This window comes from Euprymna scolopes, chromosome 4, assembly GCF_053919585.1.
Source record: "Euprymna scolopes isolate OS-2025 chromosome 4, ASM5391958v1, whole genome shotgun sequence".
Lineage (NCBI taxonomy): Eukaryota > Metazoa > Mollusca > Cephalopoda > Sepiida > Sepiolidae > Euprymna > Euprymna scolopes.
Genome location: NC_136485.1, coordinates 101,657,080 through 101,670,796, shown reverse-complemented (window position 1 = coordinate 101,670,796; position 13,717 = coordinate 101,657,080). Strand labels below are relative to the sequence as shown.

At 31.8% G+C, this 13,717-nt stretch overlaps 1 protein-coding gene across 2 annotated transcripts in view; it reads right to left on the bottom strand.

Annotated features, from left to right (window-relative positions):
* Nucleotides 1-273: 273 nt before the first annotated feature.
* LOC145269201 (leucine-rich repeat-containing protein 23-like) overlaps nucleotides 274-13,717 on the bottom strand; it is a 578,101-nt gene continuing 564,657 nt past the window's right edge. For both annotated transcript variants that reach the window (XM_080124821.1, XM_080124822.1), the window contains 2 exons: nucleotides 6,090-6,229; nucleotides 274-428 (listed from right to left, as the gene is read on the bottom strand). In XM_080124821.1, coding sequence (XP_079980947.1) covers nucleotides 387-428; nucleotides 6,090-6,229 — 182 coding nt within the window. In that variant the 3' untranslated portion in view covers nucleotides 274-386. The remainder of the gene's footprint in view (nucleotides 429-6,089; nucleotides 6,230-13,717) is intronic.

The window sequence follows — 13,717 nt, the reverse complement described above, 5'->3', positions numbered from 1 at the left end:
AGCAAACAATTTAGAACACATTCTTAACGATGGGTATTTTTTACATTAAATAATCTAAAAGTGACAATTGATTGATATTCTATAAAACAGACAATTGAAACGTAATAAAATTTAAAAAAACAATAGTAATAAAAAGAAACAGTTAATCGGAACAAATCTTGAAATCTCCGGAATCAAACACGTGTTTCCTCATCCAAACATTAACAACAAGTACTACAAATTAATATTTTCAAAATTAAAGAAAAAGCAAACAAGTTAAAAAATTAGAAAGAATGATAGGTCAATAGAAATTTTATTGTGGGAAAAAAATTGTGAAAGAGAAGACAGGAAAATAATCTCTGCATTTTTCCGAGGAATTTAATTCAATGGAAGTTTTGCTCTTGGAATTAAATATTCTCCATTTCCTCATACTCAGCAAATTTTTCTTTCTACAAAAAATAAAACGACAAAATAATTTATAAAAATGTTAAATGTCTGCTGCTTGTGTAATATAATCGGTTTCAAACAAATGTATTTCAGATTAAAAAAACACAATTATGTACTTACTTGTCAGGTCGAAATTAGTAAAAATTCCAAAAATTATGAAAAATAATCAAGTAGAAAAATACTTACAAGTAATTTTTTTATTTTTTTTTTTTTTGCGAATTATAAAATGTTATCGTTTTGTTAACTTTGAAGAGTTTCTAAAATCCAGAGGAGGTAACTGCAAGTACGATACACTCCTGTGCAACGCTGGATCGAAACAGACAGTAAATAATATTTTAGGAATAAAATTTGGTCATTAGTCGAATGTTAATCTATTTTGTTTAAACCATAAAAAATGATGAACGTATTAAAGTGTATAAGAATTTTTTGGAAGTAAATTCCCAATGGAAAAAACACTTGACTCTTAAAATAACCAATATTTCTTCCAGCAGCCATTTAAAATTATAAGATCAAATTTTCAAGATTTTAAATAAAAATGATAATTTGTCAGATAAAATATTTAATGGCCAACTCATACATTTGTAAATCGAAACATTTATTGCATTTTCATTTCAATACCGTAACAAATTCACACCTACAGAGACCAATAATAATATGAAAAATACTGCATACATAAAATTCTTCATTTATATAAAGTTAGATAGGTGCATGTTTTTATATATTTTTATGTACACAATTCACTCTTAAACTAATTAACTGATCATTATGAATTTTGGAAGACAGATGCTAGGTATAAGGTTGTATAATGTAGGTAATATTTACTTGGAAATTTGATTTTATAATTTTAAATGCATGCTGAAAAAAATATTGGTTATTTAAAGTGTAAAGCGTTTTCCTTCCGATTTGTTTTTAATTTTAACAATAGTTAAATGGTAATTAATAATTTTTAACAGCAATTAATACTTATTTCACATGAACTAATAATTATTCGCCAATTTTTAGTTTCTCAGGAGTATTTTAAAGGAATTTAAGGGAGCATAACATGGGTATAATCTTCTACTTAAAGATTCAAATATTTCAGATTTGCATGGATTTCGACCTTCGTAATTAAAGACTTTAAAGACTAAAAAAGCAAGTTTACTTGAATCTAAATTTCTTCTTAAGACCCCTTATGCTTCAGTTTTTAATTTCAAACATTTTCTAGATTTAAAATCATGTAAAAGGTTTTGACCAATAATGGAATAAGGATTCTAGACATAAGGCTTAGTATCATTCTATTGGGATTTTTAATATTCTAAGGCGACATAAAATTGTTACTAAGCTGTTTTGTTAGGGGAAATTATTTTACCCCTCCTGGGACGCGTATTTTACTGATTCAGTATAAATTTTTGCAAATCATTAGACATTGCAATCATTTAATCACAAATTATATACAACTTTATCTTCAGGTTTGCTAATTAGTCACCATTTATCAAGATCAAAATTTACTCAAGGATATGGGTTAACAAGATAGATTGATTGTCAGTTTAATGATGATGAGTATTATGAGAGGATTGAAAACGATTAATAAAATGAACAAAATTACTTATGGGAATATTTTATAAGAAGTATCTGTTGACATTCGATTTTAAGACAACCATGTTGCAGTCTACAGAGAAGCAGTCCATGGTAATATGTTTTACAGGCTGAAAATGCTTGGACAGAAACTATGTTAATGGAAATTCTATCTGGCTTCATGGTTGTTGAGATGGAAGACTGATATAACTGTCTTTTTTGTGTTCATCCTTAAGTACCACTCATCAAAGAAGGGTTTCATAAGGACAGTGTCCTTAGTCAGCATCTTTTCCAGTTCCTCCCAGTTGTCTGATTGATGAACCAACACCGAGTCGTCTGCATATCACAACTTTACTGAGGTAGTTGTGGGAATGTCGCTGATTTATATATTAAAGAGCATTGGCACATATACTGAGCCTTGGAAGACTCCATTTTTTTTTATTTTCATGATAATGTCTGGTTCCCATAATTTTTGCAAATAAACATGTCTTTCTGTAAAGGGTCATCCCAGAGTAAAAAGTAGAGTATAGTTTTACTTTCCACAGCTTTGTAACGCTCCCCCACTCCTATTGTATCCTCACGTTCTATAAGTGATGTTTCTAAAAAAGGAGAAAGAATTGCTGTTTTCTGAGTCAGCTGTTGTTTTGAATGGGCATTACCAGATGATTTTGTATTTTCACATATATTCAACTATCAATGTATTCATTTCATTAATTGTGACCCTTGAGTGGTTTCTGACCTTGATAAGTAGTAAGTCATTAATAAATATGCATATGTGTGATAAAATATGTGTAACGCCTCCCTTGAGGAGGTGGCTAGGACTCTTATTTCACTGGATCTCGGCACGTGTCGTCTAGGCTCCTTGGAGGTTGTTCCATAATCTGGTATGCTGAAAGTGAATATCAAAGCAGCAGGCAGGAAGAAAGACAACGATTGTAGTCTATCTACAAAAGCTTAATTCTCATAAAATTATGTACAAATGTTTTTACAATTCTCATTCAGATTTTGTAAGTTCTTTTCAAAGTCTCAACTCTCTTCACAGACAGCGATCAATGGATGGATGAGGTGGGGAGGGGTTACATCTTTTCTCTACTCTGATCTGAACTCTGTTCGACTCAACTCTTCTCGCTCTTCTCTTCTTTGAAACTCACTAATTTTCGCATGACAGTCGTATATATAGTAAGGTAAGTGGATGGGGTAGTACTTCTCCCCAGCCAATAAGATTTCGCCACAAAATCTCCACGAAATCCTAAGCCCAAGGGTTTTGCGTAGGTACAATTCCCACACTGAAATCTAAGTATGATTTTCATGGACAGATGTCAATTCTGACATCCGACCATGGGTTCATTTTAAGACCAGACAAGGTTCTAAGTGAAATTTCCTGTTATCAACTTTTAACCGTAAAAATATATTTCTCTGGTTTTCAAACAATATCTATTTTGACATGAAATAAAATATGTATATTTATCTTCTCTATCTTAAATCCTTGGGTTATTTGGCGTCATCCGGGAATACAAAGCTACCTCAGCATAGTTCTAATGCTCCTCAATAGGGGATTACGTTAGATATGCGTATGTGGTGATAATATATATATGTGTTGATGTATGTGTGCTAATAAAATATATGTGTGTGTGTGTGTGTGATAATATATATATATATATATATATATATATATATATATATATATGGTTTAGAGAGATAGGAGAATAGAGTAAATTCAATTCTATAAGAAAAGACTTATCGGGATAATATAAAGCTCAACAAATTTCATTGGAGCTTATATAGGAAACACTAAGAGTGGAAAATAAAGTCACAAAAACTATATATTGGTGAATATAGAATGGTTGATTTATTTAATAAAGATATACAAACATTTAGTTAGGGGATCGAGGGGACTCTTTATGCCAAGGCATTTCGAAGCTTAATGCTTCTCATCAGAAGAGTAGAGAAGATGCTAGGTAACATAATGGGGATGTATCGTCTAGCGTGGGATTGATCAGGAACGAAATAAATCAATGAAAATATTGATGTTATTGGGGGAATTATATCGAATTCTAAGATAAACGAGGAGCGTATTATATAAAGTGTAATGTAAAAAGGTGTATTGGGTTTCTATCATAGTCTTAAATAATGTAGGTAGTTTATGTTTCATATAGATATAGGGATGGATGGGTGGTGATCCTATTTTATCTGTATGTAAGATGTATAGAATCTATAACAACATCAATATTTTCATTGATTTATTTCGCTTCGAAATACCTTGGTATAAAGAGTCCCCTCGATCCCCCAACTAAATGCTTGTATATCTTTATTAAATAAATCAACCATTCTATATTCACCAATATATAGTGTTTGTGACTTCATTTTCCACTCTTATTGTTTCATATATATATATATATATATATATATATATATATATATATATATATATATATGTTAAAGGGACCAAAAGATAAAAACTACTGAATTTAATGAGGTTATCAATAGCGCTCAATAAAAAACAGCAAGATATGTTTTCATTTAATTTCAGGTAAACAATTTACATATATTTAGGTAACTTAAATTTCCGGTTTAGATCGGAACATAATCTTTTAATTATATATATATGTGTGTGTGTGTGTGTGTGTGTGTGTGTGTGTGTGTGTGTGTGTGTGTGTGTGTGTGTGTGATTATAATATATATACATATATATGTATACATATGTATGTGTGTGTGATTACAATATATATGTATATATATATATGTATGTGTGCGCGTGCGCAATAATAAAAAAACAATTCTTTCATATAGTTCAGCTCGCTTTTTGGGAGAATAAATTTCAAAAACTAAATGAAGCTCAATAGTTATTACAGAAGTTGCAATAGAGCTATAAGTACATAGAATTACAACCCAGTGTTATATGATACTGTAATGTAATGCTAATTTTTAACCAAAGAAAATTTACACACATTTCTTGAAAATTCAGAGGATACTTGAAGAAATTTAAGATACCACACTAATATTCTCTCTTCAGAGTGGTTGCCAAATGAAAACCATGCAATATTGAGGCAAACATTCATGCAAAAAAGCTTTCAGAAAAGTATCAGGAACGTCAATCACGAAATTGACAAAAATCCAGAAAAATGTGTAGTGGAATGGGTCCATGAATGGATCGTACCATTTAATCCTACTAAGACTAAGCTACTCTTCTTTAACAATTGCAGTAAGCTTTCCAACCACTAAAAGCCATGCCTAATAACACCCAACCTAAGAGTTTTTCCTTCATACATACCTCGACAAACTCACTTGGAAACAAAATCACACTCCTTCATTGTAGAGGTCCCTAAATACCGGAATACCTTTTACACAAATAATTTCTTCCCTCGAACTACTAGATTTTGTAATTATCTTCCTATTACCTGCTTCCTTGACTGTACTGATACGCACAAGTTTAAATGTAATGTCAACATACTTCATTGCTCCTCTAAAGATGGTCTAAAATAGTAACTCCTTACGTTCAAGAGACGATAGGTCATGTTCGGGGTGAATGTGTGTAAAAGAAATATATATATATATATATATATATATATATATATATATATATATATATATATATATATATATATATATATATACAGATCAAAAAGGCAAACTCAGCCTAAATAAGAAATTATCAAAATACATCAGGTTTATATAACTGAAATTTATTCCACTGGGAAAAATTTGCATTATCACTAACATCAGCCGGCGATTTCACTTTCTACAGTGCTTAACTCATGAAGTGGTGGGATGGTATATATATAATCACTCAGAGACAGTCTTTTTGCTATATCACAACTATTCAGTATGATTTGACATGCAAGTGTTTCAGATTGAAATTGAAGCCCCATTATTTTTTCAAGAGTTAGCCCAATCCTCCCTCGTCTGACTGCAGCGCATGGAGAGATCCATGATCAGATGAATGTGCAATGTGAAATCTGAGCAAATATTGACTAACGATTGCCCGCTGGACAAGAAAAAAATCATGTTAAAGAAGAAGAAGAAGAAGAAGAAGAAGAAGAAGATATTGTTTTGACAAGTATTTTGTCTATTCAAACATCTTCCTTAGAATTGTATCATTTTATGCTTACCTCCAGTTGTCGTTGCTTAGCAATTTCTAAAGCCTCTAGTTTTTCATCCTCTGCAACATCATCTTCATTCAGCTTGCTTATACTTTGAAGGTGCATCAACACTTCCATCCTGAAACCTTCTTCTTTACACACAGGATTCGCTGGAATATAAAATTGTTTCAGAATTTTTGGAAATTAATAATTTCTATGATTTCGATTATTTTAACTATTATTCCCATCGTGAAAGTTATTTTGTTCCTCCCAACATTTCGACCGATGTAATCTCCTTCAGTTGTACCTACTCGAATTTGGGAATCTTTATGTCAAACTCATAAACCTATAAGAAATTTCTAAGTGAACCCTTTATTTAATCTACAATTGTATTGTTTTTGTTCTGTTCGTCATGACAGGATCTAACAGTTAATTATTATATTATTTTAGTAACATCTGGATTCGTGATGCAACAGATAAAAGCGTTGATTAATAATCAGTTTTACGTGACAGTTTTCTGGAGATCGAATATTCAATCCTTAGTATATGCGATTATAACAAAGTCATTACATATAATTGATTTTTTTTCAATTTATTAAAAGATATTTTAAATTGCTGATTATTGTTGATTTATCCAAACATAAACAAAAAAGAAATTTACTTCAAGCAAATGAGTAAGGAACAACATATTTCATAAGATATTTTGATAATTCATGTCGCAAATTCAATCCTGTCACTGCACACAATTAATCTATTATATAAAGCATTTGTCTCTGTGCATATGTCCTGCTAAAATTTAAACAACGAACACCCACAAAGTTTGTATTTTATTTTATTGGTGTTGACCTGGATAAATAATATCTAACAGAAAAATATTTATTCTTTGACCCTAAATGGATGCAGATTTCAGCATCTGACGACGACGACGACGATGATGATGATGATGATGATGATGATGATGATGATGATGTATTTTAGTGAAGCTCATTCTTTTCAGTACAAAAAGAAGCAGAAAAGAAAGAAGGAAATTGAACGAATGGAGAAAGAAAAAAAGAGTAGCTTATACAAACTAGTATCTATTTCATGGTCGCTATCTATTCACTAAGGCATCACAAAATTTCAGGTGAGAAAACAAATCAAACATCATGTGTCGTTCGGTTAATTTGCAGAGGTTTTTATGGCTGTTCTTTTTATGCTATAGTTGAATCGAATTGTATTCGCTCTGATCGTGCTGGGTTGATCAAACCTAACATTATGAACTCCTTTAAACACAAAGTGGAAACCGAAATTAATTTCAACTGTAAATTAATTTTTGCCAACCAAACTTTAAACATCTGGAAACAAAAGTATTAAAAACAAAATATGATCTATAAGAACTTTTAATTCTATGATGTGAAATCGGACAAGAGAACAAAATAAAAATAAAGATATTGCCACAAGTATTAACGCAATCTTTATGGTTTCAAAAAAATTTGTTCTGTTTTTTGTTTTGTTTTGTTTTTAAATCACAGCGAAAATGATTTCAACTTTTACTGCCTTTCACGATTAATATTTGACAAGTGGGAACGGCAGATGCTTCAATAGAAACTGATTATTTTTTCTACTAAGCAGCCATTTCTTTCTTTTTTTTATAACGGCACCGAAGTGATTCATCAAAGTCGCCATGTTAATTTTACATGAACCCTCCTATCACCACTTCAGTTTGAAATAGCACTTCCGTTGATCTGGTGCAGTTCAGTTTGAAATAAAATTCCCGTTGATCTGTCACAGACAAGTTTGAAATAAAATTTACGTTCGTTTGTCACACTTACATTTGAAATATACATGTTCGTTAGTCTGTCACACTGAAGTTTGACATTAAATTTCCATTGGTTTGTCACTGTTTGTATTTTGTTATTTTTTCCCCCTCGGCTTTGTTTAACCCACCATCAGCAACTAACTTCAACTAAGGTTGCTTCTTTCTCCTTCATGTCCCATATTACGATTTCAGGTTTAATAGTTCCGTTTTCTAGGTACATGGCTGTAGGGATTGCATTAATTGCATTCCAGATGTAAACATAACAAACCAAATGACAGACAACAGGAAGAACTTCTTATAGATAATGCGGACATATCTTAAAATACTGTTCTAATCTTAAGCATGAGAGATTAACGAAAATGCTATTTCATGGCTAAGCATGATAAACCGACTATCCCATCAATGAAGTGACAAAGATATTAGGTTGACAAAAAGGTTTTTGCGGAATTTCAAATCTGATTCCGAATGATGTATTTTCAAATAATTTTTCATTCGAATACCTTCACTTTATATATCGTTTTAAAGGACGTTTTTCGCTCTGTCTAATCGTTTTAATTACAATCGTTTTAAAACAATTGTCTTCGTTTCAAAACGTTGAATACAAGAGGATAAAAAAAGCAAATTCGCGCAATTTTCTTATTTCAATTCAAGCTAGGCCAAAAAGCTGCTGAAACACCTCGCGATATTAAATAAGCATTTGGCACAGAGACCACTACTGAACGCACAGTATAATGGTGGTTTAAGAAATTTTGTGATGGCGACGAGAGTCTTGAAAATGATGAATGTAGTGGTCGGCCATCGGATGTTTAAAAAGATCAGTTAAGAGGCATTTCTGTTGAGTTATAAGTGCAGTAAGTTCACCGGAGCACGTTATTTGGGATTACCTGTAAAACAAGCACAGGGGTGCAACATTGTAATAGCGAAACCGTATAAGACGGATTAGGTTCCAAAATCTTTTTCAAACCTTGTTTGAAAGGGAGAGGTTAGTATTTAGTACACAATCCCATATTTGATGACAACACTCCATGCATGGGCAAATGGTGGCTTTATAGACATATAGAATACTCGCAAATGTATGAAGTCGGTAGAAAGAGCCAAACTTTTTTGCAGTAGAGTTGGGAGTTTCTTCTATATTATTCATTCCAATTCATGTTATCTGTGAATGTGAGGCAGAGGAGTTTGAATGTTAGACAACAGGGAAGCATGCTATCATCAGTGTCAAGTTGTGGTCAGAAGGATTTTTTATAATTATTAAAGGAAAGGAATTTCCAATGTAATCATCCATTTTTGGTATTATTTCTCTACAGACTGAATGCCATTTGTTTTTAGATTCAGCCTTTGTCTTTCATATTTGTGTGTTCGATTTCTCTACCTGTTAAGAATAGAACATGATGTCATCAGCAAATATACCCATCTCTGACACAATTGCATCTTAAAATACTTTTTCCCTCCAGACTTACATCCAATTTGTTGCTAAGCTTGCCGGAAAAATGGTTTTAACATTCTACCACTCTGAAAAGTACTTAACCCTAATCCATATCTTGATGCAATCTTCTATTTGTATAAGACAAAGATACATTCATATTAGAATGCAGTATGTCTCTCTAACGGCTCCAACACACTGTACACAGAATTTCAGTTGCAAAAGAATAAAGAAATTGAATTTGACACAAGTTTTTTTTTTTATAGTTGAAAGAATTAACCGTCATTTCATCACCAAACCATTGGCGCATATGTTCTAAGCCAGCAACAATATAGTTGCATCCCTGCTTTTTTCCTTCTCTGGGTCAATTAACAAATCCTCAGTCTGCAGCAACAAGCAGCTGCTATGTTTTAAGCTCGCCCCATGGTGCAAGGTTGTCCGACAATTTTGTTAAAAATTCAAAGGTCTAACAATTCCTGCATCTTGTTTTTGATAAATTCCTGTCACGCTAACATGTGGTTAAAAGTCTATCTACACCAGCAGATGCTTCTAAGTCGTTGTCACCACCACATGCTTTTTTTTCTATTTTTTCCTTCCTCTTCCTCCGCTGTGACATCACCTTACACCAAGGTTTGGTCATTTGCTTATGTGAGATGCTGCTGCATACATGTCAGGGGTTTCGTTGCACTAAAATTGAATACTGCTATCGTATCTGGGAAGGTGCTATGTGGAGTATTCTTTCCTGTCTTGGTAAAGTACAAAATCGACTCCACAATCTAGTGGGAGATGTTCTCTTCTTATCCCTACAACCTCGTTTACAAAGAAAAGACACTGATAGTATATCTCTATACTATAGCGTTATGTTCATGGGAGGTGCTTGACAAAGTTCCAATGTCTTATACCTCTCCCCTGCAAAACATGTATAGCAAGAACTCGTCCATCTACAACCATGACAAAGAACTTTCCTTTCTCTCTCTTTACCAAAAACCAAACTTTCAACAAAGAAACAAAGATTCTTTCTAGAACATCTCCCCTGTGAAACAAGATTACAACATGTTCATCTTCAAGTTTAATGTAAGCAAATAATTATTGAACCGTCCTCTTGGACAATCAATTTCCTTTAAGTAATGTTCTGCCTACCTCACCTATTGTCTTTGGTCCTCTTGTGAAAACGATCATTTGCCAACTGACAAACGTTTTAACGTTTATCCTCGAGTGACCCCAAGGTCTTGATAAATGGTTACCCATCAATAAAAGTAAAAAAATAAATAAAAGCATAACATACTAAGGAAAATGCTATTTCAAATTGAAGCTTGACAGACCAACAGAAATTATATTACATCGCTGAATGACGAAAAATTGATTTAGAGGTAAATGTGACAGATCAAAAAAAACTATTTCAAAGTTAACCGTCCAAGACTCATGACAATGCTATTTCAGACTTAAGCATGTCTGACGGACGAATAAGTTTAACAGGACTAAGAAAATGTTATTTTTTAACTTGAGCATGACAAATCGGTGAAATACTATTTCAAACTTAAGCATAACAAATCAATGGAAATCCTATTTCAAACTTAAGCATTACTGACAAAAATTTTATTTCAAATTTATATGTGGATTGTTTAGTTTTTTTCCACTGCAAAAACGTAGACACCAGGGTCGGAAAATGGGATTGAGAAGTCAGCGCTCGAGAGAAGGGGTGCTATGACTTGCAAAAAGCGCCTGGGCAACCCTGTCGTTATTCCTGATAAGGGAGCCTCAGGTGATTAGTAATAAGCAAACTCCTTCTCTAAGAGAGAAGGCAAAGCTTGGGAAGGTGGTGGGAAAGCCTGGGAAGGCGGACCTCCTAGAACTGCACAAAACATACCAGTGGCAAGTTAAGGTTCAGGACGACTGTAAACAATTCCAAGATAAGCAGAAAGTGTCTAAAATTCCCAAATTGACACCCATCTGGTTTTAGCCAGGCTCAACGTTGCTTAACTTCAGTGATTTGATGAAGACCGGTGTGTCAACATGATTATGCTGTATATACATACACACATATACACACACATACACATAAACACACACAAACATGGACACACGGACACACATACACAGACAGACACATACACATATATACACACACATACGTACACACATACACACACGCCCATACATGTACATGCATAGAATGAGTATTCGTACGCTTTATGTGCTCCAAATATGCTGGTTTTGTATACCTTTCATGAATGACAAAATCTCATAATGGCTGGCCTTATTGAATCATGGTCAATAGAATAGGAAACATGAACAGTCAATACAGAATCATATCACGAGATGCTGCCGAATGGAACACCTCGTCGAAAGGGGGAGGGATGCTGAAAAATCGAATAAGATATAAAAATCCCGGATGAGATGAAGAAACTGGACATCTCAAAAACATCCTGAAATAAAATGCTAGCTGACATAAAATAAATGTCGTTCACAGACAAAAGTTATTGAGGTTTTAGTATGTGAAATTGTTTTTTCTTAATCTCATCGAATATTTATTGGTGGTCAAGCTATTCAGATAGAAATACTAAAAGGGAAATGGAAAAAATAAATATCGACTCTAGGGGAAGAGACATAAATGTGTCAGCAAGGCACAGACTTTCAGATTTCTTTCCTCCTCTATATTTAAAAAGTTGTGAATATATATATATATATATATATATATATATATATATATATATATATATATACAATTATTTAATATAATAATTAAATACATATCAATAAATTACATAACAAAAATTCACTCATTTAATTTTAGTTATACATCCATATTTGAATTATAACGATTTACTTTTTCCAAAAAGAATATAAATTACATCATATCTTTTTTAAATATATTAACGGCTATATGGCATTAAAAAATCTTACTCTCTTCACAACATTTTAATGTTTTTAAATATCCAACGACTTTTTTGTTCTGAAATAGAATCCTTTTCACAACAAATATATTTTCAAATATTCTACTGGTATTTTATTTTCTTCCATTTATTCATCCAGAAAAAGTCTTGAAATAAAGACGAAACATTAATAGTCATATAACTTGGTTTGTTCTTTACATATATATATATATATATATATATATATATATATATATATATATATATATATATATATATATATATATTTGTGTGGAAATATAATATTTTCAATCATATTTCACTTATTTTTTATATACTAATCCTTAATTTATAAAGCTCAATGTAATTACAGAGCATATAACAAACAAATGAAAAAGTCTCTATTCCAATTTTCATTTCAGTTATGTATCCACATCTTAATTACATTGACATTTACAATTCTTGAGAGTTTCACAGCATATAATCAATCATCTAGTTATTATATCAATCAATTAATCTATTTTGCCCTTAACTTAATTAAAGAAATAGCAACTATCAATCAACCAAAAGAAAATAAAATGCATTTGGGCATGATTACAAAATCCGAAAATTGACAGAGAAGTAGTTACAATTACCTTTTATTTTATCCTTTATTATGCTATATATATATATATATATATATATATATATATATATATATATATATATATATATATATATATATACGGCATGAAATAACATTGGATTCAAACATTTTATTTTGCTGAACATACACCTCCAAACACCCGGACAACGCCGGGCCGAAATGCTAGTATATCTATAAAAGTGAACATGTCTGTGTGTGGTTGTGTGTGTGTCTGTCTGTGTACATTTTCTTTCGCAATAACTCTGTCAATTTTTAGTCTACAGACTCGAAATTTGGGAAAATATTTGTGATCGGTTTCGGCCAGAAATTTGGCGATTAAGGGGGTCAAAGTTCAACGATTTGACCTTTGAGAACTCTACCAAACTCCTCCGACAATTTTGGGTCTAAACACTTGAAATTTTAGACATAGGTTCCTTGGACATGGATCTAACTTAATAATTGGATCTGAGCCCAAAACAATAAATGTTAAAGGGTCAAATTGAAATAATTGACCCTTTTTTTTTGTTTTTTTGCTCAGCATACACCTCCAAACACCGGGCAACGCCGGGCACCCATGCTAGTAATTTTTACAATAAATACGCACTAAAAAAATCTTGTATAGTAAAAAGTTTAGCCGATTTTCTTTTTATATGTAAGTATAATCTTTTATCAAAAATTAATCGATGCAAAAATTGAAAAGAAAACTGTTTAAAGAATAAACCAATAAAGTAAGTGGGGGGCCAATGATAATTCAGAATGAAGAAAAAAAGAAAAAAAAGAATGTACAAATGTTGAAGGATAAGTTTAAAAAAATGGAAATAGTTTAGTAAATTGTTGTTTTTTATTCAAAGAAAATATATTGCTTTCAAATATTATCAATGAAAATGTTCGTAATCATTTTAGTGCGCTTTCTTTATTGTTGCGATATTCGGAAATCGA